The 23,564-nt window shown below is 50.5% G+C and overlaps 1 protein-coding gene across 2 annotated transcripts in view; it reads left to right on the top strand.

The window, feature by feature from the left end:
* The window catches only part of IFRD2 (interferon related developmental regulator 2), a 206,769-nt gene that overhangs the window by 82,553 nt on the left and 100,652 nt on the right, over positions 1 to 23,564 (top strand). Inside the window, exons 2-7 of one of the 2 annotated variants that reach the window (XM_069644126.1) lie at positions 5,804 to 5,863; positions 8,038 to 8,160; positions 8,453 to 8,537; positions 9,281 to 9,405; positions 15,898 to 16,055; positions 18,011 to 18,061. In XM_069644126.1, the coding sequence (XP_069500227.1) occupies positions 5,804 to 5,863; positions 8,038 to 8,160; positions 8,453 to 8,537; positions 9,281 to 9,405; positions 15,898 to 16,055; positions 18,011 to 18,061 (602 nt within the window). The remainder of the gene's footprint in view (positions 1 to 5,803; positions 5,864 to 8,037; positions 8,161 to 8,452; positions 8,538 to 9,280; positions 9,406 to 15,897; positions 16,056 to 18,010; positions 18,062 to 23,564) is intronic. The other variant, XM_069644127.1, reaches the window with a different exon arrangement.

The following is a 23,564-nucleotide window of genomic DNA, read 5'->3' as shown; positions in this document are numbered from 1 at the left end:
TCCACATGCAAGAGTCTTGGACGAGGCCGGGTCCAGTGGGCCGAGCACCAAGTCGCAGGCATGTGGCAGGCAGCTCGACAAAATGGCTGCCACGCCAGGAGGCGGCACCCATTCGACCCCATTCCATGAATTTGGCGAAGAATGAGTGTCAAGGTGGGGACTGGCCTCACCAGGTACGTGGCCTACAGTCTACCATTCAGTTGCGCAGGGCAGCTTTCCTTTGTGTCCGTATGGACAGGGTATGCAGCCCCCTGCCACCTCTTTGGCCAGTGAGGAGGTGCTCGTCGAGAAGTTTGTCGGCCTCATGAGTTCTCCTCAGATGGGGGGTTATCAGACGCCATCAGGGAAGTCATCCCTGCCATGCTAGTGGCACCACAGACGCCACCATCTGGCCCTGGTGCAGCTGCCTCCTCTGGCTCTACAGCAAATTCCGCTGGCTCCGGCTGCGGTCCCTGTACCCCAGCACCATCTACTGAGCCTCCACAAGATCCTCCAGATCCGCAGGACACCGACTAGGAGGCGGATCCGGACACACCATCCTCAGCCAGGGCCTTCCCCAACCCGAGGTCTAACAGCCGACAGAGGGGGGTTCTGGCTGAAGTCCTCATGAAACACCCCTCTGCCAACACGGGGATTCTACTGCAAACCGATGTAGTCTCCTTGGCCAAGAAGGGTTGGCTCAATCCCGACTCGGTCCAGCCGGTCAATCGACGCCTGGACGCCAAGTATAGGCAGATGGAGGCGGATACACTCTTGCTCTTGACCCATCCTCAGCCACACTCCTTGTTGATCCCTGCAGCATCACTATACACCATGCCTCAGTCGTGCTCAGCCTCCTCCTCTGCGGCGCTGCTAGGCAAGGAGGAGATGGTCTTGGAGGCATATGGCAAGATTTACTCAACACCTCCTTGCACCTGTGTCAGGCCAACGTAGATGCCATACTGACTGCCCCCAACCAACGGTTATGGCAGGAAATTGTGGACTTCCGGAACTCCCCACCCAGTGCAAGCTTTAAGGCGAGGCTAGCGGAAGCCAAGCTTGTGGCTCATGACCTCATGGAATCCACAGTGGTTCATATCGATACCTCAGACTGTGCCATCTGCATTGCCACGGACATGAGAACAGCCCGTCTCCGGGAAATGAAATTCAACCTGGATGTCCATGAGCGCATTCTAGATCTACCGTTCGGAGGGGGAGAGGGGAGAGAGACCTCTTCCACTACTCTACGGACGAAGAGCTGGACAAAAACAGCTCACAAACAGCAAAGTCTTTATCCATTCTTACAAAGACCACACCCAAATTGTACACCCAATCTCAGCAGTGCTGATGATGCATATGTATGGTCATACATATGGAGGGTTCTGTGGCTTCCAGGAAAGCAGATCCAGGCTGCCGGACCGCTCGCTGTCTCAGAACCGGTGCAAAGAGAAAAGGAGGGGGGAGGGAGTAAGGGCTTTTTCTAGTCCCTCCCTCCCCCCTCAGCGTCAGCCTCAGAGGGAAAGGAGGCATGACATGCCCAGGTCTCCGGTGGGGGGCAGGCTTGCTCTCCATGCACAATTCTGGCAACAGAATTTCGTGGACCCCTGGATCCTCTGTAGTATCCAGTGTAACACCTTCCTATCCCAGCCTCTACTCCCCTCCACTCCCACAGGTTGGGGCAGCAACTCTTTTGCCGGAGATCTGGTCGCTTGTAGAGAGCCAGGCAGTGGAGGAAGTCCCAGCGAGGCTTTGGGTTCTACTCCAGGATTTTTGCCATTCTGTAGAAGAACCAGGCGGGCCGGAGAGTTGTCCTGAACCTTTCCACCCTCAACCTCTCCCTACCCCTGCAAACATTTGAGATGGTTGCACCAGCTTTTATAGCGGAGACATTGGACAAGGGAGACTGGATGCGCTCCCTGGACCTGAAGGACATGTACCTACATGTCCCGAATTGGCAGCCCCATCGTTCCTACGGTTCAGGATCATGGGCTACCATTTCCAATACAATGTCCTTCCATTTGGCCTCATCTCAGCCCCCAGGGTCTTTACCAGACTCATGAACGCTGTGGCAGTCCTCCTCGGCGCATGGGGCCTCCATCTACCCATACCTCAACGACTGGCTCGTCAGGGCTACATCTCCGGAAGCGGTTCGCCACTCTTCCCATGCCTTTATGAACACACTGTATGATCTGGGCTTCTCGCTCAACCTCAAGTCACAGCTGCAGCCTACGCAGACTGACCTTCCTGGGACTCATTTGGGACACTTGCTCCGAGAGGATTTTCCCGTCGGAGGACAAAATCTCGGCCATCAAGAGAGCCACTGCCCACTTCCTCGGCATGGTGGTACCAACAGCTCCTGGGTTTACTGGCGGCGGTCCTGCTAGCCGTGCCGAGACTAAGGATGAAAAGGATTCAGCTGCACTTCGCAGCCTCATGGAATCAGGAGCGGGGCTCGCTATCCAAGATCAACGTTCCTCCATCTCTCCACCCGGACTTCACCTGGTGGTCCATGGACTGCAATCTACGGACAGGCAAGCCCTTTCGCCCGCCCTCTCCGCAGGCCACCATCACAACAGACTCCTCTCTCGGGGGCTGGGGAGCCACCCTGGACAATCTCTTGATCCACGGCACCTGGACTCAACAGGAATACCACATCAATTGGTTGGAGCTGAATGCCATCTGGCAAGCGCTCGGAGCATTCCTTCCACTTCTCAAGGGCAAGGCAGTCCTCATCCAGACAGACAACTTGACCAGCATGTTCTACGTCAACAAGCAGGCACCAGATCCCCCTCCTCTGTGCAGACTGGTGATCAGCATGTGAGAATGGGCCCTGGAAAACGACCTTTACCTCTCGGCAGTCCACCTCCCGGGGAATCCATCCTGGAGGCGGACAGGCACAGCAGGCTGGGAGCAGACAATTACCAGTGGCAGCTAAACAACCTCGTTATTCAGGAGATCTTCAACAGGTGGGGTCACCCCCAAGTGGATCTCTTTGCCACCTGGCACAACAAGAAGTATCCCCAGTTCACATCCTGGCAGGGAGAGGGCCCCGGCTCTCTGGGTGACGCATTTCACCTCGAGTGGACCGGCATGAAGGCCTATGCCTTTCCTCCCACTTCCCTGATCCACAGGGTAATTTGCAAATCAAGGAGTCTCACCGACTCATCATTCTAATTGCACCATGGTGGCTGGCCAGGCCATGGTTTTCAGAGCTCCTCAGTCATCTTCTGGCACAGCGGGAGGGGGGGGGCGCAGAATCATCCACTCTGTGCCAGGGAAACTAGCCCTCCCAGCGTGGTACCTGAGCAGGTAACGCTTCGGCAGCATAGCCTCTCGTAGGCTAATCTGGAGATCGTGCAGGGCGCCAGGAGCAAAGCCACCAGGGTCCATTACAAAAGCAAATGGACCAGATTCTGCCACTGGGCAGACTCCAAGGGAATTAACCCCTTGGCGTGCAATATGGACGACATGCTCTTTTTCGGCGCACCTCGCTCATTCGGGCATACAGGTTGACACCTGCCATACATACCTTGCAGCCATTGGGGCTTACAGGAACTCGCAGGAAGCATTTTTTCCTCCTCCAACCCTATCGTCAAACATCTGACTGGTCTCGCTAGGCTCTACCCGCTCGCCAAGAGACCGCACCCTGTGTGGGACCTTAACATAGTCTGTGGCGCCCTGGCGCACAAACCATTCGAGCCAATGGCGTCCATGGACATTAGGTTGGTCACCATCAAGACGGCCTTACTAGTCGCTCTTACCTCGGCTCGCTGAGTTGGCGAGATCCAGGCTCCGGTCGCATCTGAACCATATACCACCTTTCACAAGAACAAGGTAGTCATGCGGACGCACCCGGCATTCCTGCCCAAGGTTCCATGTGCATTTCACTTGAACGAAGAAATAGTCCTTCCTACGTTCCGATCCCAAGGGCGTAGCACAGAGAATGCTGCACTGCCTGGATGTCAGGCGTACCCTAAAATTTTACTACAGGACCAAGGGCTTCCGCAAGTCGGACACCCTGGTTGTAATTTTCAGAGGCTCGAAGCCAGGCTATCGGGCCTCTGAGGCCTACATATCCCACTGGATGGTCTCTGCCATCAAAGAAGCGCATGAGGGCCAGCACATGCCGCTCCCAGTCAACATACATGCCCACGCAGTCAGGACCAAGGCAACGGCCATCGCATTCCAGCACCATGTCCCTTGGCAAGTAAGAAGCAGGGCGCCCACATGGGCCTCTCCCTCGGCTTTCTGCAAGCATTGCTGTTTGGATGCCGGCACTAGATCTGATGCGACTTTCGGACAGGCAGTTCTCAGCAACCTATTTGCTTAAGGAGGGTCTCCTCTCCACCCTGGGGCTACAATCCGTTGTAATCACCCATACAGTATGGAGGAAAGTGGATGGGACGTAAGAGTAACTATAAGTTACTCACCATAGTGACTAACTTACTTAGTCATCATCGTCCAATTTCCTCCATACGTCCCACTAACCTCCCCTAATAATACTGGTGTCATTAGGCAATGTTCAATCTATTGTCGATTCGTCAATGGGGACTGTGGTGTGGCGCCGGAGGGCGGAGTCGGGCCAGCGCATGCTCCCTGGGCCGCGCCCTCCTCTAAATTTAAAGGGGAAGAAGGTTTTTCTCTGGTGAAAAAGGTTCCGTCTCCCATCCCTTGGAAAGGACGCCCATACAGCATGGAGGAAAGGGGACTATGGACTAAGAATATGTTAGTCACTACAGTGAGTAACTTATAATTTGTTTGCAGAACTTAACCTAGCGAAATTGACAAGGAAAACGCGGCTCAAGATATTTTTTGACTCGATCCCTCATTCTAGGGAAAGATCTCAAACTTATGACTATTTGGAACGTAAACCGAAGAGTATGTTTAACCCTAATATTCGAAACTCGGTATTAGAACTTTTCGAGTCCAAAATGTTAAGATTTAAAAGCTGTCAAATTATTTGGTATGAGATGGCACACTAGGAGGAAACGCCAACATAAACTCTATACAACTGGCAGAAGATTCTACCATAGTCATCCGATCTGCCGATAAAGGAGGTACTATTTATCAAAAGCAATACAAACCAGCTGCATGAATCTACTTCTACACCAGTGATCTATTGTCACTACGACTGAGAGTATATTTGACCCATTGGCCAAATATCTGGATAAAATTCTGCAACCTATTGCCCAGTAAACACTGACCTACTTGAGGGATACCACTCACGTTTTGAACATTATATCATCCCTGAGTTAACTTTATACGTACAAGTCTATACACCGCCATAACTGAATGTTGATCAAAATCTATTTGTAGGATTTCTTGAAATGTGAAAAACGACCACCGGTCGGGAGTCCCAACCAACGCACGTGCATCACTTAACCAAACCGGACTGGAGGGATGTTCTGTTTCTGAACTCTTTGACAAAGCTTGGACTGGTGTGTTAAGTGGGAGGCCCGTTTAGGCTGCCTGATTCCTACCAAGCTTCTCGTGACTCCAATCAGTTCTATTTTATTACTCCCTAGTGCAGAGTGTAGCCATCACAAGACCAGCGGTGCAAGGAGATCGTGAGCTAAATACACCCACATAACTGTTCCAAGTAATGTAAACATTGAAACACGCTACTCGTCCGACTGGTGTGGATCAAGAATACTTTTCAACGCACGGGTTCTTCGACCTTCACCCTTTGGGAGGTCGCCCCAAACATAGGTCGGGGGACCCTAAATACTAGATGAAGAAAGTGTTTTTTGTTTTTTTTTCTTCGTGTAGTCATTTCAGCTGTTTGACTGCCTTTCCTCCCTTTCTTGATCTCCTGTGGCCGCAGGGTCTCTGAGGCAGGAGCTGCTGCAGCTGCAAGTCACGTCAAAAGTCGGCCTGGTGAAAGGTAACTGGCGCCTCGTTCCCTGCTGCATGGCTTTCATCTGCCTTCACGCTAATATTCCACATGTGCTGTGGCTGTTGCTCGTCGTCATCTCGCAGTTTGTAAGGGACTTTGGGCCTGAATAATCTTCTAAACCCTGTAGCCCCCTTGTTACTCCTCAGCAGGGACTAGATTTTGTTTTTGTCCTGGTAAACCTGCCGATCCGCCCATTTGTGGGCGAATCGTTACATGTTGCTACTGCTTCTGATATCTCCTATTTGTGCCAATATACCCTAAATCTGCATGTTACCAAAGGTCGATACTTCAGAGCTTTTCTAGCTCTGCGCCACTTGTTCGCTCTCTCCCTGGATCACGGTAATAGTTTGTGTTGGCAGCATACGTGCACGGACGTAATACGGTTTGTTTTGAAATGACGATATCTTGACGCACTACCAGGTCATTGTGTTTTCGTTCTGTGCCAGTTGCTGGTAAGGTCGCCGCCTGCGTATTGCCCCAGCCTGAGCTCTGTCGATGCGTGCCAAGTCGGGCCACGTCAGCACCGCAATCGCTTTCTGTAAGCTGACTCCCTAGGAGTTTCACCTCGGGACCTTTTCTCTTGCGATGACTGTCTCCACGTAGACTAATGGCCCTGCCAGGGATGCCACACAACCGATGTGTCGTTTCCAAATTTCTTTTCGCTTCGTGCTTGAAAGATGTCAAACTCTTTATTCCAGTGTTCATTCGTGTGCGAATTAAAATTCTTGGTATTAACAGTGTGCACAAACTGTGTGTAAATTAGTCTTAATGTTTTGCACTGAGGTTTGTGCAGCGAGTTGATCATGTAAATGTTATGTCCCGTAGTTGTCTCTGGAGGTTTTTATTTGGATGCATTATGGACAATCGACTTGTTAATGTTTGACCTGCCCGCCTAATGGCTTGCCAGGATGGCTCCCAAATATAAGATACTGCTTTATCCTGATTGATCAGAAACTGACACATAGGTCACGTTTCTTTCTGTAGAAGCTAGCTAGCGTGTATCTAAATATTAACACCGACCTTGCTGGGTTAAGATGCCTTGGAATACCCATTGTCGTGTTGATCTACCTACCCCTTGCAGATCCAGTACCAATCTCAGGTTATTGTTCGGTCTAAATGTGTGAACTATTTACTGATCGTGTTCATATTTGAATGGTATCGTTCTCATATTGGATTTGAATGGTCTGTGAATCTCGTACTAATCTGAGACTGTTGTTTTTGAGTGAAGGGCACAATTTCAGAGAATGCTTCTGCCATTCTACTAGCGGATTTCCATTTGTGACCTTGAATGGCATAGGTTCATCCCTACACTTGGCCGCTCAACTCGCATGCATGCACCTCCTTGGCATGGCTAGCACTCCTGTGCTAGGTTTCAGTTCCCCAGCAAGTTAGGGAAATTTGGTAGCACTGTGCACCCAACATGTGCATCTCGGCAGGATTTGCTCTTGTGTGTGTGTAGAGCAGAGTTTGTGCCTTGGGGATGCATTTGTGTTAGTAGAGCAGAGTTTGTGCCTTGGGGATGCATTTGTGTTTGTTTATATAGTGTTTTATGCCAAGTGTCCTTCTCTTGAAACACAAGTGGTATTGGTCCACCTATGTTTGCTGTTAAACTGCAGTTATCAGAGCGATTCTCATGACAGTTCTTGCTTTTGAAGTACTTTCTCTGTTTAATTTATTAGGTTTTAAAATACCGTTTATAGTGAACACGTGGAAAACTTCATTTATTTTTTTTATTTTGGATTGATGGAAGATGCCTCTTCTAAACGTAGGGCCATCCACAAGAGTGAATACTATATGGCACACCAACTTTTGTTCTGCAGAGGGTTTCAGTTGGATGTGTGTAGTCTATGTAATAAGAAAGCAGACGGTCCAGCGTCTGTGGTGTGGGACTGAAGTACTGGAATAGCAAGAAGTGCTGCTGTTTGGGTTTTAGGTACTGATGACTGCATTGCTTCTCTGTGCTAATGTAATTCCTCCAACTAAAATGGTCATTGCTGATACAGTGGTAAACATTGACCCAAGAGTCTTTAACCAGTAGCACACATGCATTGCTTTCTGTTCCTGGTCTTCACCTTGCATGACCTAGGAGTACTTCGGCTTTGTGCTGCAATCTGGAAATGGTGTTCTTAGTAATGCTGATCTACCTCCTTTTTGTTTCCCAGGTGTCCGGGGTACAGGCAGAGCAGCAGATTCACAGGCGAGTGATGATGAAGACGTTGCCAGTGAGGCGCTCAGTCATTACAGCAGCACCAGTGACACTGCTAGTGTTGCTGAGGAAGGAACTGGTGAGTTGGGTACTTTGAACATAATTTACTTGATCTATAAGCACCTTTATGAATGCGCAATAAATAAAAATTGGGTGGCAGTCTTATGTTAAGCAATTTATGTTAAGCAATTTAATTCTTGCTGTCTACCCTTTCTGCTGGTCTTCAATGGTAGTCCTCATTACCCTGTTCCTGCCAGATAGCTGGGTGGGCTAGCTGACCTTCTATTACCACTTGACACCAGTGTTAAAGAGCCACCCGGAAGAGCCACTGTACTGGCACATGCGTTTTCATACTTGGATCTATTTTCCAGGGAGCGAGCCAGTGGACGAGCAGACCCTGCAGGAAGAGCGGGAAGATAAGCTGAAAGAATGTATTGATAATGTAACCGACAAAAGGTGAGTCAAAATACTTTGTACAGTTACATTTGTATCTTAACCATCTTTCTGTACACATCCCTTTCCCCAACAAACCTTTGAATTGTGAGAATATAAAAATTTTGTTGATAAGGGGCTAGACAAGACAATTTTATGGGAAGATTCAGAAATCCTGATTCATTGGTAGTTTGTAATGCACATCCATGGAGTTGTGAAACGGCTTTACAGGTTGGGAGACATGCAGGTAGCACAAGGAAAATAAAGCCCTGATTATATTTCAGTTCTTCATTGAGGGGTGGTAAGGGTGTGTCTCATGAATGAATAAATACTAATATATATATATATATATATATATATATATATTAGTGCATTGTCCACGCTAGTGACTTAGCAAGGTATATGCTGCACTAGTTCTTCGGTTTTTTTGTAGCGTAATGTTTTTGAAAATATCCCTGCCCTTTGTCTAATCTGCACAAGTACATAGGCCTCATAACCTTTGCTCAACCCCAGAGCCAATGTCTTACAGCTGGCACTGGGTGCAGTATGGCATCCAAACTATAACTGACACAGGCTACATTTGCAAAGTCTTCATTGGCTAACATTCAGTAAAACTTGATTGTGTGCTCTGGCTTTTAGCAAAACACTGGGACATGGTTGAGTTAAATTTTGCTAAAAATGGTGAATCCTCGTTGTTTAAACTGATGCATGAGCTGTCCCTACTTCTTTCACCTATCGTTAACCCATTGGTTTGGATTTCTTCTCAGTGCTAAAACACGCCAGACAGCCCTTGAAAGCCTTCGTCTCACTTTGTCTGCACGGATTTTGTATGACTTCCTGGTTGAGCGACGCCTCACCCTCACTGATGGGCTGGAAAGATGCATGAAGAAAGGTAGGGCATGCTTGCCTGTCATGTTTCAGTGACTGTTGTTGAGAGAGTAGTACAAAAGACTGCTTGGCTGCCTCCATCACATCACTTTTGTTTTCTAAATGCTACATATAGTTTTCATTTGATCAGTCGCTGCTCATCTTGTTTTATACACCGTCTTGTAGCATATGTGAGTTGTTCACTCTAGAATATATAACTTCTCCAGCATGGGGTCTGGCATGGATTCACATGCTCATGAATATTCCCCGTCGTCAGGCTGGGAATCCTCGGTAAAGAAAAAACCAGTATCAGTTTCGTTTCTGATCTGTCTTTCGTAGTAATAACCAATCACTGGTCTCTGCGTCATACTGACCACAGCCAATGACTGCCCTCTACCTAAGCACCGCCTCTGGCAGCCATCTTCAGATTTTTACCGCACGTTCATGTGTTGGGATCCTCGTGCTATTGCTCTCGAGCGTTAGTGCTATTTTTTTTTCACGTTTTTTCTCAAAAACTTCGTTTTTTCGGTCAAAAGAGCCTCAAGCTCCACCGATTCTCCATCCGATCAACGGGGACCCGTGTCGGATTCGTCTGCGCCCCTCAAGGGTGAAGATTTCGTCGAGCTACGCTTTTGGAGGACTCCAGAAGTTTCTCAGGCCCGGTCATGGCCCAGGAGAAGGGGAGCCCGACGCCCGGAAAGCTGTTCAGGGTCTGCCCTGGATGCCAGCTGCAGAACGTCTTCAAGGAGGACGAACACTCTTTTTGTCTTTACTGCCTACATGAGGACAAGACGCACGTGGAGAAGGACTGTGCGTTTTGCGGCAACATGTCGGAGCGGACCATGAAGGACCGCCATCAACGTCTCGCCAACTGGCTGGAAGGGAAGAGCCCGTCCGGCGAGAAGAGGAAGAAAGCCGAGCGGTCTTCTAAGACCTTTGAGGACGCCCCGGCGACGGGGGTCCAACATAAGGCCAAGCACCGCTGGCACCGGGAGCGCCGAACGGTCGACCTCTACGGGCGCCAGGCAGGGCGCACCCTCCCCGGCACCATCAACCACGAGCCAACGCTCTGGGTCGGGTAAGAGGAAGGCCGAGCACCCGGCGAAGCTCCTGCAGAGGCCCCGGTCGAGCTCGAAGGCGGAGGGGGAGCGAGGCAGTGTCCCCCCCCTCAAGGATAAGGCGGTGAGCGCACCTAAGGTGGTGAAGGCCTTAATCCATCCGGCCAAGCCCTCTATCGAAACTGTCGCGGCGGCCCTGGCTCAGCCTGTGGAGGCTACACCAGTGGTGGCGACCTCGGGGCTCAGAGTCTCCCTGCCACCTCGGAGGGAGTCCTCTTTTGTGCCCATCGATGGGACCCCCGTGAAATCCCCCGTGGGGAAGAAAAAGGGGGGGCAGGGCGTCGTCGTAGATTCGGCCTCAACCTCGGAGGAGGAGCTGGTCGAAGTCTTAAGCCACGGCCTCGGCGTGGAAGAAGACCGGCCCGTCGGGATGGATCCCGACGCAGGTGACGACGACATCGTCAAGGGTACCGACGGGGCCCCTGATCCCCCGTCGGATTCCCCTCTGCCAGCGCCGCGAGACAACTGCCGACGGAACCTCTCCCGTCGGGGGACCCAGAACCGGGACCTTCTGGTGTTCCCCCTACCAAGAAAAGAAGGATCCACCCTCCGCCTCCTTTTCAGCCGTCGCGCCCCTTCCAGCCCTCCTCCCCGTCCACCCGAGGGGATGATACGGGGACTGACACGGCAGCGACGGGTACGGACGACGAGGTATACGACGAGGATGTACCGTCGTCGCCTCCCACCAGGGCTTCTCCGCCCGACGAGATTGGATCGTTCCACTCCATGATCACCAGGGCATCCGAGCTTTTCCAACTCTGCCCTGAGGAGAAGAAGGAAGGTTTCCTTTATCAGCGGCGCGAGGCCAAGAGGAAGACGGTCCTCTCAGTGCCTCTATTGGACGACATTTGGGATGAGGGCCTCACCCTCCTCAAGAACCCTTCCACGACGCCAGCTAGAAGAGACCGGTACGAGAAGAAGTACCGGGTCCCGGACACGGCCCCCCCTGTGCCTCCGGGCGCAGCCTACCCCGGACTCCGTCGTCTCCGCGGCGGCCAGGAAAAAAGCGGGGTGGGGTGCGGCCTCCACATCGACTTCCCCACCGGACGGCGAGGGAAAGAAATTGGACGCTATGGGACGCAGAGTCATCTCGTCTGCGGCGACGACGATTAAAGCGGCCAACGCCTTGGCTATCGTGGCCCGCTACGACAGGGAGCTCTGGTACAAACTGGCTCCCCTGCTGGACTTCTTGCCAGACGACAAGAGGGCAGAGGCCCTGGAGATCCTGCAGGAAGGTGAGGTGGCTTCGGACCACGCCATTACCGTTGCGACGGACATCGCCGACACTGGGTTCCGCCAGTTGGGCAACAGCGTTTGCCTTAGGCGGCGTGGATGGCTCAAGGCTACGGACTTCCGTCAAGACGTTCAGACCAGAGTCCTGGACATGCCCTTCGATGGGAACAACCTGTTTGGGAAAACAGTGGACGATTCCCTTCAGGCCATTAAAGCGGACACCGAGACGGCCCGGGCCCTTGGAGTTCTGCAACGACGACGGACGCCCTTTCGGAGCAGCGGAGGCAAGGGCGCCTCCAAAAGTTCCGGCGGCGGTTTCTCCACCTACCGTCAAGCGGCCCGCTCGTCGGCTCAGGAGGCCTACAGAGGACGAGGCAAGTCTGGCGGACCCCGCCGTCGTCGCCAAGGACAAGGCGGCAAAGCCTCGTCGAAGCAGGATTGAACCGGCCGTGGGGTCGGGCCCCCACCGAAGCACCCCGGTGGGAGGCCGGCTGGCGAGCTTCGTCAGCGTGTGGGAGTCCATCTCCACCGACCGTTGGGTGCTGGACGCCTTGGCCCGGGGCCACGCGCTCGAGTTTCAAAGAAGGTGTCCGCGCGTCCCCCCCGTGGCCAGGAAAGAACTTCACGTCCCTCAACTTCTCCTGGAGGTAAAGGCGATGCTCAGGAAGGGCGCCATCGAACTCGTCCCAAAGAGGCTTCGGGGCTCCAGAGTTTACTCGAGATACTTCCTCGTGAAGAAGACGACGGGGGGGGGGGATGGCGCCCCATCCTGGACCTGCGACGTCTGAACAAGTTCATCAAGGCGCAAAAGTTCCGGATGGTCACCCTCCAGCACGTCCTGGGTCAGCTGGAGGAAGGAGACTTCCTGTCGTCGTTGGATTTGGAGGATGCCTACTTCCATATTCCCATCCTAAAGGGGCACCGAAAATTCCTCAGGTTTGTGGTCCAAGGGCGTCACTACCAGTTCAAAGCCCTCCCCTTCGGACTACGGTCGGCACCCAGGGTATTCACCAAGTGCCTTGCACCGGTGGCGGCGCAGCTGCGCCGCGAGGGGATCCACGTCTACCCCTACCTGGACGACTGGCTCATCCGAGCCAAGACGAGGGAGCTCGCCGTGGATCACACGGCAAGGACCGTCCAACTTCTCACGGACCTGAGATTCTCCGTGAACTACGCCAAGTCCCACCTGGTACCCGCGCAAAAGGCACTGTTTCTGGGAGCAAAGCTCGACACAGTGTCCCTTCTGGCCTCCCCGTCGGAGGAAAGGACCAGGTCCATCCTGGGCAAGGTACAGCGGATGTTGGTTTCCGATGCGGCCAAGGTGAGGTCCATCAAGTCCCTCCTCGGAATGATGTCTTCTTGCATCTACCTCATTCCCATGTGCAGGCTCCGGATGCGCCCGTTGCAGGAGTTCCTGGACGCGCGCTGGATCCAAACGACGGGCGGCTTCGAGGAGAGGATCACACTCAACGAGAGTTTCCGCCGAGCGGTCCGGTGGTGGGGCATCCGCGCGCATCTGACGGCGGGCATGGACTTCCAGACCACCAGGAGACAGTGACCACGGATGCCTCCCTGGAAGGGTGGGGAGCGCACACCGAAAATCTGCACGCGAGAGGCCTTTGGCTCCCGACGGAGAAGTCCCTCCATATCAACGTCCTGGAGCTCCGTGCAGTGTTCTGGGCCCTCAGGTCCTTCCTTCCGTCCCTCAAGGGCAAGGTGGTGAGGATCTTCACCGACAACACCACCACCATGTTTTACATCAGGAAACAGGGCTGAACCAGGTCCCCAGCACTGTCCAAGGAGGCGCAGGACCTGTGGCATTGGGCCGTCGCCCAAAGGATGTTTCTGGTGCCGTTTCATCTGGCAGGGATAAAAAACACCATCGCCAACTCACTCAGCAGGGAGCTGCGCTCGTGCCACGAGTGGGACCAACGGCAGGATCTAGTGGATCGCCTCTTCCGACGGTGGGGCACACCCCAGATCGACCTGTTCGCGACGGCGACGAACTCCAAGTGCCGGAGGTTCGCCAGCAGGTTTCCCCAGGCAAGGAGCATGGGCGATGCTTTCTCGTTCCCCTGGGAGGGCCTGTTCCTCTACGCGTTCCCTCCTTTGCCACTGCTAATCCGGCTCGTCAACCAGCTCAAGAGGTCACGGTGCAGGATGATCCTCGTCGCACCTGCGTGGCCGAGGCAGATATGGTTCCTGGACCTTCTGGACTTGTCAGCGTCCCCGCCAATGAAGCTGCCGGTGGACGCGGATCTACTCTCCAGGGAAGGAGGTGCCATCCTCCACCACGACCCGAAATCGCTGAACTTGCAGGCCTGGCTCCTGCAGCGCTAGAGTTTGGAGGATAGGACATACCGGCCGACTGCAGAGAGGTTCTTGCAAAGGCCAGGGCGTCCTCGACTCTTAAATGCTACGGACACAAATGGAAGAGGTTCTCTGTCTGGTGCCACGCACAGAAGATTAACCCTCTACGGATTACGGCTCCCCAGGTACTGCCATACCTGCTGACGCTGGCCAAAGCTGGACTGGCACACGCGTCCATCAAGATTCATCTTGCTGCGATCTCCCGATACACCAGAACCACGGGCCGGACGTCCTTGTGGTCTCATCGTCTGGTGAAAGAGTTCATGAAGGGGCTGTTCAGATCGTTCCCGCCGGTGAAGGCTCCGGCCCTGGCGTGGGAGCTCAACGTGGTGCTGACCAAGCTCATGGGACCTCCATTCGAGCCTCTGCACTCGGCCCCATTGAAGTTTCTGTCGTGGAAAACAGCGTTTCTTGTGGCCATCACCTCCGCACGACGGGTGGGAGAGATCCAGGCCCTTTCCTGCAAGGCCCCGTACTTGACTTTTCACGACACGAGGGTAGTGCTCAGGACGCACCCCTCCTTCATGCCCAAGGTACCGTCGGACTTCCATCTCAACGAACCCTTGGTGTTGCCTGTGTTCTTCCCGTCGCCTTCGTCGCCGGCTGAGAGGACTTTGCACTCGCTGGATGTGGCTAGAGCGCTGAAGTTCTACGTGGACCGCACGAAGTGTTTTCGGAAGACGTCAACTCTTTGTGAACTTTGGACCTGTCAATCAGGGGAAGGCTCTCTCGAAGGCTTCCATTTTCAGATGGCTCTCCGGCTGTATCATGTACTGTCATCGGTTGGCAAACCGACCGCTGCCTGGCCGTCCGAGAGCCCATTCCACCAGAGCGATCGCAGCTACCACGGCGTTCCTTTCTTGTGTGCCCCTGCTGGACATATGCAGGGCTGCTACGTGGAGGTCGACGCACACCTTCACGAAATTCTACTGCGTCGATCGGGATTCCAGGGAGGAGTCCAGGGTCGGCCAAGCAGTGCTGCGCAACCTGTTCGCCTGAGGTGAGCCTGGTGAGGAGGTAAGATGCTTAATGTTGAGTTTGATGTAATGCTTAATGTTGAGCCTTTGCCACCTCCCGTGGTTGTGCATGTGTGGACTGCTATGTATTCTTTATTCATGAGCATGTGAATCCATGCCAGACCCCATGCTGGAGAAGGAACAAGTTACTTACCTGTGACTGTTGTTCTCCAGCATGGGTCTGGCATGGATTCACATGCGAACCCTCCTGCCTACCCCTCTGCGGCTCTTCACTTGGTCATACTGCCACTTCACGTGCTTCCAAATCTGAAGATGGCTGCCAGAGGCGGTGCTTAGGTAGAGGGCAGTCATTGGCTGTGGTCAGTATGACGCAGAGACCAGTGATTGGTTATTACTACGAAAGACAGATCAGAAACTAAACTGATACTGGTTTTTTCTTTACCGAGGATTCCCAGCCTGACGACGGGGAATATTCATGAGCATGTGAATCCATGCCAGACCCATGCTGGAGAACAACAGTTACAGGTAAGTAACTTGTTCCTTCATGGGTTCTACCCTTTCAATTGGCTTTGCTCCCGAAACTACCCCAGCAGAGATTTCCCTTCTATCACACTAGATCACTGCATGAGGTGGGCAATTAAGTGTCCGTCCACCTTGTGACGGGTTCTCATATGTGCCTTCCTTGATAATGAGATGCAAGATTGTATATGGTTGCTGCTCTATCAGTCTTGATGCGTGTGTGCAAGTTTTCTCCGTGAAACATAGTGGATGTAAAAATTAGAGGTGGTAAAAGATCACCCATGTCTGTATTACTTTCAGGTAAAGGAGAGGAGCAGTCTCTGGCTGCTAGTGTTCTCACTCTGCTGTGCCTTCAAATGGGCTCAGGCCCTGAAGGGGAGGAAGTCTTCCGGAGTCTGAAGCCACTTCTGATCAGTATCCTCACAGATACCTCGGCCAGTCCTGTTGCACGGCAGAGTGTAAGTACAACATCCATGGTCTCTACCTCTGTTTTTGTAATATTCTAGTTTTTCTGAAAGTGATAAACGTAGTACTTAATACACCATTAACATGGGATCTCTCCTGTGGCCCATTTACTCTTCCCAGCTCTGAAAGTGAATCCTTTACAGTTTCAGTAGTAGGAAGACCATTTAATGGGATATTACAGGTGGGTCCTTTTGAATTTTAGCCTAGTTGGAAATGGGTGATTTTTGGCCAGATTGGTTTAAACTAGTATGCACTAGCCTCTTCCATCTACACTTTATTCTAATATCAAAAATATACACGTGTCTAGATATCTCTCATAAAACTGTTAAAACAGAACCTGGGGTAGAACACCTAATACAGTATACAAACAATACTTGCATCAAAACACAATGGTGGGGTTAGTAAAGTGTGCAGTTATTCCAGATTCATTTTTTCAATTTATTGGCACATTATTTTCTCTTCAAGACACAAGTACTTTTCTCGACTTTCTCTTGCTTAATTATTACATTTGTTTAGCCATTCTCTTATTGGTCAGTCTCCTAGATAGTTCATTTGGTCAAACTTGTTTTTGCAAAACAGACTGGTCAGACAAATCCCTGGCCTCTGTGTTTCTCGTCTCAGACATTTTCTAGTTTCTAGTGCAATGTATTTAAAACAAAAAACACGTTGAATCTTGTGTGTTTCGGCCTCTAAATTTGGGGTCAGCTCGTTGGAAACAAGCACTCCTCACAATTTCTAATCGTGCCTTCGTCGGGACAGATGAAACATTTTAAGCCCAACTTCTTATATCGAGACTTCTAGACAGAGATCCGACATGCCTTCTTTTTCTCTTGGATAACAGCTCTTGGGACCTTTCATTGTTGTCCCTTCTTTTGCATTCAATGCTGCTGCCACTTTTGAAGAAACTTTCTTCAATCAGTCACTAATTCACTAGCGTCTTTCTTTCAAATACTTATAACAGTAATTCCTGCCCTGCTCCCCAAATTGGGTCTTCTGATCACAATCGGGCTGTTTCACTATCAAATAGTTCTCGCACTGCGACTGCTGCCTTCCAAATGTGAAGGAAAATGTTTCAAAAATTTCTTCAAAAGTGGCAGCAGCATTGAATGCAATAGAAGGGACAACAGTGAAGGGCCCCAAGAGCTGTTATCAAAAATAGAAAAAGGCTTGTCGTGATGAATGCCTGATTAGAAATTGTGAGGAGCGCCAGTTTCCGAGCAAGTCCAGTTCAGTGCTGTCTTGAAGTGAAAATAATGTGCCAATACATTGAAAAAATGAATCTGTTACAATGGCACACTTAACTAACCCCACCATTGCATTTTGATGCAAGTATTGTTTGTATACTGTATTGGGTGTTCTACACCAGCTTCTGTTTTAACATTAGTTTTGAGATGTGTATTTTTGATATTTGAATATAATTTTTTTAAATACGACAATCTGAATTGATCCAAACAAACTGATAAGATGTGAGGTGTGAATATGTTTGAGAGTGGATCAAAAGGCAAACATTTAGAAACTAGTGTCTTATAGGTGCTTTGTTTATTTTTGGGGACCACACCAACGCATTTCTTGAACTGGACTTCAAAGGAACCATGACTCCTGCACAGTAGCAAAGCATGGTACCCTGCATAAAAGGTGTGGCCTGATTAGCATTGCTGTACTAGAATTCTGTTCTCATATACCCAGCCTGTTTTGTTTTTAACAACTGTTCAAACATAAATGTTAAAGTGAAAAGTGCACATTGGTGGGGTCTGGTGAGACCATACATTCAAATGCATATTGACCTTTATTTTTAGAATGCATCTTTTGTGGCTAGAGTGCATTACATGTATATGCTACAGCATTTGAACACGTTTGTCTGTTTGGTGGGTTGGGGGATGGGGGAGTGGAGGCAGTGATCTTATCTCTGAACAGATTTTCCTGAACCTAATGCTCCTTTCTTTAACAGTGTGCCTCCGCATTGGCTATGTGCTGTTACTTGGTTGCTGCTGATGTAGAGGTAAGTGATTTCCTTTCTGTATTGTAGCTCTTGCTATCTAAAAGCTGTGACACAAAATCCTATAGATCTGTGTGTACAGTTGGTGTGCCTGTGTGATGGATTGCCATTTGGCAAGGTTGTAGGAGCCCAGGCTTTTTATTTGTATTAAATTAATAAAAAATGATGTGGCAAATTCAATCTCTGAAAGGGTAATCTCCTAGTTTGTACATGTGTCCTGCTGCATCAGTTTCCTGATCTGCCGTGCCTGCTCTACCAGTGGCACAGATCAGTTTCAGAGGAATCGTACAAAAATGCTGCCCTGAAAATTGCGACGGCCGAAAATGCCACCTTTTTTGTTTGTTTTAATACCCCCCTTACACCACATATATATGTGGGGGTATGGGATATCATAGTAATATGGGGGGCTATGGGAGTCTCCCCCCGCATATCTATGTGGTGCAAAGAGGGTTTAATTAATAAAAAGTCGGCATTTTCGGCCGTTGTATTTGTGTGGTCTCAGTGATGACATAGATCTGTTTCAGAGGTCACAGCTGCCAATTTGACAACTGTAGTGACGGCCAAGAACTAAAGATACACACCCCTATACCAAAACTGATGATCATAAATGGCTCATGATGGTTGTTGGGAGAAATGTATCAGTTGTATGGTTAATCCCCCTCTCCTAGCATGTTTTTGCTGGATTTCTGCACCTTTTTCTTTCTCTCCTGAATAAGGGAAGCCATTTTCCCCCTCATTGATTCTGATTTGCGCTTTGGGAACTCTGTACTTTTGCTTTACCTTCTGCTTTGGAGTCTTGCTTTTCTCTATCTTGAAGCCATCTGTGTTACACTTTGCAGCACACAGCACCATATGTGCGGTGTGGCTGGGAACCCTTTGGGCTCTCCTTCGGTATTCCTTGATTATCCTTAAAAAAAAAAAATGCTGATCTGAAGGATAGAGGGATACTGTGTATCCTTCCTAAAATGTTACCTTATTTTAGCACACACCACCTTATGTGGAGTGCTAAGTGGATACCTAGTATCCCCTTCTCTCTTCTGTGACATTTTAGTCACATTGACAACCCTAAAGGTAGGGCTGCTGGCATTGGACGTGGTCTACCATCCTTTGTGCTATTTTCAACAGAAGACTATTCACAGCCTCAGTTATAAGGGTCATCCATGTCCTGACTCCTTCTTTTTTTTTTTCACCATTTCTTGTGTGGTTGTCCTTTGTTAGATCTTCTACCATTCATTGGGGGGTGAGTTGGGGGGGGGGGGGGGAATCTGAATGTGTGCTTTGCCTTTGGCGTGAACAGTAGGTGTTCCCGCCTAGACTCCAGTGTGTCTGTGAAGGGAGGAAGCAGGGGAGAAGTTAAACACTCCCTGTCCTTTGTTGGCCAGGGTGCCTGAAAAGAACTAGTTAAGGGCCATCCACCCACCCCTGTCTGTAAACTGCTGGGGGAGTTTGCAGACGAGTGAATGGGAAATCCGAATAAAAGTTGACGCTCCTGAGGCAGAAGGCAAGTCGACCACGGGAACAGAAGATCTGAAGCTGAAGATACCAGAGACTCCTGCAAGACCCTTCCAGTAACCGTGAAGCGACCACTGCTGCCATAATCCCGTTTTCTAATTGACAGATGAGTTCTAAAGAGGTGGAAGAAGAACTGCAGATCGTGCTGCGACATTCCAGGACTGCAAACCGCAAATACCAGTGGACCTACGACCCATTTGCAGTACGTCTTTGCATGGACAAATCTGCCCAGAACTGTGGTGAGCTCCATTTGTACCTCCAGAGGTACGATCTCACTCCTCCAAGTCACCTCAAGAGTGCAAGTCTGCAGAATTGAGGAAGATCAACCGGGCGATGACTGTGCATTGTTGGAGCTGCTAAAAAGGCACTAAAACTGCAGACCGACCTGGTAGATCAAAGAAATCCTTGTGAGGGTCCTTTCTCACGACTGCTGCTTTGACATCCCATTCAGAGTCCTCCTCGTCACCAAACCAAAGAATCAAGAGACTGGGTCCATTGCTGCTGCACAGGCAAGAATCGAGCTTTATTTGCTTCATCCAACCTAAGGTACTGTGGGGCTCAAGGTGGAACTTAACTCAAGCTGAATAGTCGCTCCACTGTGATTGGGGTACGTTGCAAGGTGTTTGGGTGTCCACCCATACCTCTGGCCCAGGCTTAACAGCTTGTGCTCTTAGGGAGTCCTTTGCAGGGTTCCTAGGCATTGTGTTTTTGCTAAATATTTTTAAAATTACTTTGTTTTAAACCCCTTAAGTGCCAACCTTTTTGCATAGACTTGCATAATAGCCTGGCACTTAAGAGTGACAACAGTAGCCTGAGGATCTCTGCCTTTTCTACAGCTGCATAAGGCTTTCTCTCCTCCTGTACTGACTTTGATGACCTCTTGGGTCGTTAGGGATTGGACTGCCAAAGCATTAGAAGCCGTGAAAAGTGTTAATAGAAAGTAAATGACTGCTATAGTGTTGAATAACCCTCCTTTCTCGAGCATGGGGTCTGGCATGGCTTCACATGGTCCCCAGTCGTCAGGCTGGAAATCCTTGATAAAGAAGAAAATCGGTTTCATTTCTGAACTGTCTTTCTCCTAACCAATCACTGAGCTCTGGGTCATACTGCCCCCAGCCAATGACTGTCCTTTACCTAAGACCCTCCTATGGCAGCCATCTTCAGATTTTTACCACGTGTTCAAGTGTAGGAAGTCCTTGTGTTTAGCTCTTGAGGCTTTTACTGCGTTTTTGCATTTTTACAAAGTTTACTCTATTTTTCGGTCAATCAGGCCTTGTGCTCCATCGATCAACTTTATTAATGGGGCCTGTTTTCGGATTCTTCCGCACCCACTCAAGGGCGGATTTCAGAGTTTCTTTGTGGAGGCTTCCAGTAGTTTCTCAGGCCTACACCGTGTGGACAATGGACCATGTCTGAGGAAAAGGATTCAACTCCCCTGTTCAGGATTTTCTCCAGCTGCTGCTTGCGGAATGTCTTTTCGGATGACGGACAATACCACCACCATGTTTTACATCGGGAAGCAGAGGGGCACAAGATCCCCAGCGCTCGCCAAAGGAAGCCCAGGACCTATGGCACTGGGCCGTCGCCCAGGGGATGTTTTTCATTCAGTTTCATCTGGCAGGAGTGAACAGTCGCCAACTCACTCAGCAGGGAGCTGCGCTCTTGCCATGAGTGGGAGCTTCGGCAGGACCTATTGGATCACCTGTTCCGCAGATAGGGCAATCCCCAGATCTATCTATTTGTGACGGCGACGATCACCAAGCGCTGGAGGTTCGCCAGCTGGTTTCTCCAGCCGTGGAGCATGGGGGACGCATTCTCATTCCCCTGGGACAGCCTATTTCTGTATGCGTTCCTGCCGTTGCTTCTTCGACTAGGCTATCAACTCATATGGTCCTGGTGCAGGATGATCCTCGTCACAACGGCGTGGCCGAGGCAGATCTGGTACCTGGACCTGCTTGACATGTCAGCGTTCCCTCCAGTCAAGCTTCCTGTGGTCGCAGATCGTCTCGCCAGGGAAGGGAAGGAGGCGCAATTCTGCACCACGACCCGCAATCGCTGAACCTGAAGGCCTGGCTGCTGCAGCGTTCGAGTTCGGAGGTTACGATCTCCCAGCAGACTGCAAGGCCAGAGCTTTGTCTACTCTTGCATGCTACGGATATAAATGGAAGAGGTTGGCTTTTTGGTGCCGTGCAAAGATCGACCCTCTACGAGTCATGGCTCTGCAAGTGCTACCGTATTTGCTGTCGTTGGCCAAAACAGGACTGGCCCATGCCTTCATCTGGCTATCTCCCGCTACACCAGATCTCCAAGACGGTTGTCGTTATGGTCACACCGTCTGGTTGAGGAGTTTATTAAATGACTGTTCCGTTCGTTCTTGCCGGTGAAGGCTCCAGCCCCGGCGTGGGAACTCAATGTGGTGCTGACTAGGCTCCTGGGCCCTCCATTCAAAACTATGCAGACAGTTCCACTGAAGTTCTTATCGTGGAAGACTGTTCCTCACATCTGCACGACAAGTGGATGAGATTCAGGTCCTGTCCTGTAAGCCACTTTATTTGACTTTTCACGACACAGGGTGGTGCTGAGGACGCAACCCTGCTTCATGCCCAAGGTGCTGTCGGACTTTCATCTAAACGTGCCCTTTGTGTTGCCTGTGTTTTTTTTTTTTCCGACGCCTTCGTCGCCGGATGAGAGGACTTTGCACTCGCTGGATGTGGCTAGAGTGCTGAAGTTCTACGTGGACCGCACAAAGTTTCCGGAAGACGTCACAACTTTTTGTGAACTTTGGCCCTTTGAACCAAGGGAAGGCACACTCCAAGGCTTCCATTTCCAGGTGGCTCTCCGGCTGCATCACCATTGTCACTGGTTGGCAAACCGACCGTTGCCTGGCCATCCAAGAGCCCATTCGACCACATCGAATGCTGCAACCAAAGCGTTCTTGTCTGGTGTGCCCCTGCTGGACATCTGCAGGGCTTCTACGTGTAGGTCGACGCACACCTTCATGAGATTCTACTGCGTCGACAAAGATTGCAGGGAGGAGTCCAGAGTTGGCCAAGCAGTGCTGCGCCACCTGTTCGCTTGAAGGTGAGCTTTTTGTTGGGGCAGATCACACCCTTTTCCCCAGGAGCAGTCACTTTACAGGAGGCTGGCCTAAGAACAGGAATCAAAGGGCACAACCACTCAAAGGGCTAGGCTTCACACCAGTGTGCTGTATTTCTAAAGGCCTTGGATTCTACTGAGGGACAGGGTTAGTTTAGGGAGAATTCTGCCCTCTTGTGTCCCTACTTCCGGACCCATATGTTCCTGTAGCACAAAGCATTTTTGGTGTGTTGTCAGAAGGGTAAAGTCCACTCATTTCAAGAACAGGGATTGGACCATGAAGGCAGGCTAGATATTTAATTGGACCTCAGTTGTTGCTCTTTCCAAAGTCCTCTGCCAGTGAGATTAGGACTGCCCAAGGCAGATGGAAGCTCTGTCCCCTAACTGGAGTTTTTCTGAAGTCCCTCTTGGAGGTAACACTTTAGTAAGCTATTCCAGTGGTTTGTAGCCTCCCCCCCTTCCCTCCCCCACCCTCCCCCCGTATGCACCCCAACTCTTAATCTCACTCTGTACTACTCGGAGACCTTGTTGGTGTCAGTGCAGTTAGGCTCATCTTAAAAGGAAGATGTGAGCTGTAGGTAAGTACACTGAACCTAGTTAGTAAAGCACATCAAAGAAACACGCACACATATATTTATATTAAAATATATATTAAAATATAGATTTATTATGTTTACACAATACTGTTAAATATTTGGCACAACAAACCAGCACACACCGGTAAACTTTCAAAAGGCCACTTCTTAGTTGGGAGTTGCTGAACGCATAAAATTGTTAGGAGTTTGACAGGTCTACCGTACTATTGGTAATAATGCGCACCCACAAAGTAATAGGGTAATTGCTTTTAGTCAGCATACACATCTAAGATGGTGATATTTGGTAAGGAAAACTGTTAGTG

This window comes from Ambystoma mexicanum, chromosome 2p (assembly GCF_040938575.1).
Source record: "Ambystoma mexicanum isolate Mex_15411 chromosome 2p, UKY_AmexF1_1, whole genome shotgun sequence".
Taxonomy (NCBI): domain Eukaryota; kingdom Metazoa; phylum Chordata; class Amphibia; order Caudata; family Ambystomatidae; genus Ambystoma; species Ambystoma mexicanum.
Note: the sequence above shows the minus strand (reverse complement) of the source record. Positions and strands in the feature narration are given on the sequence as shown.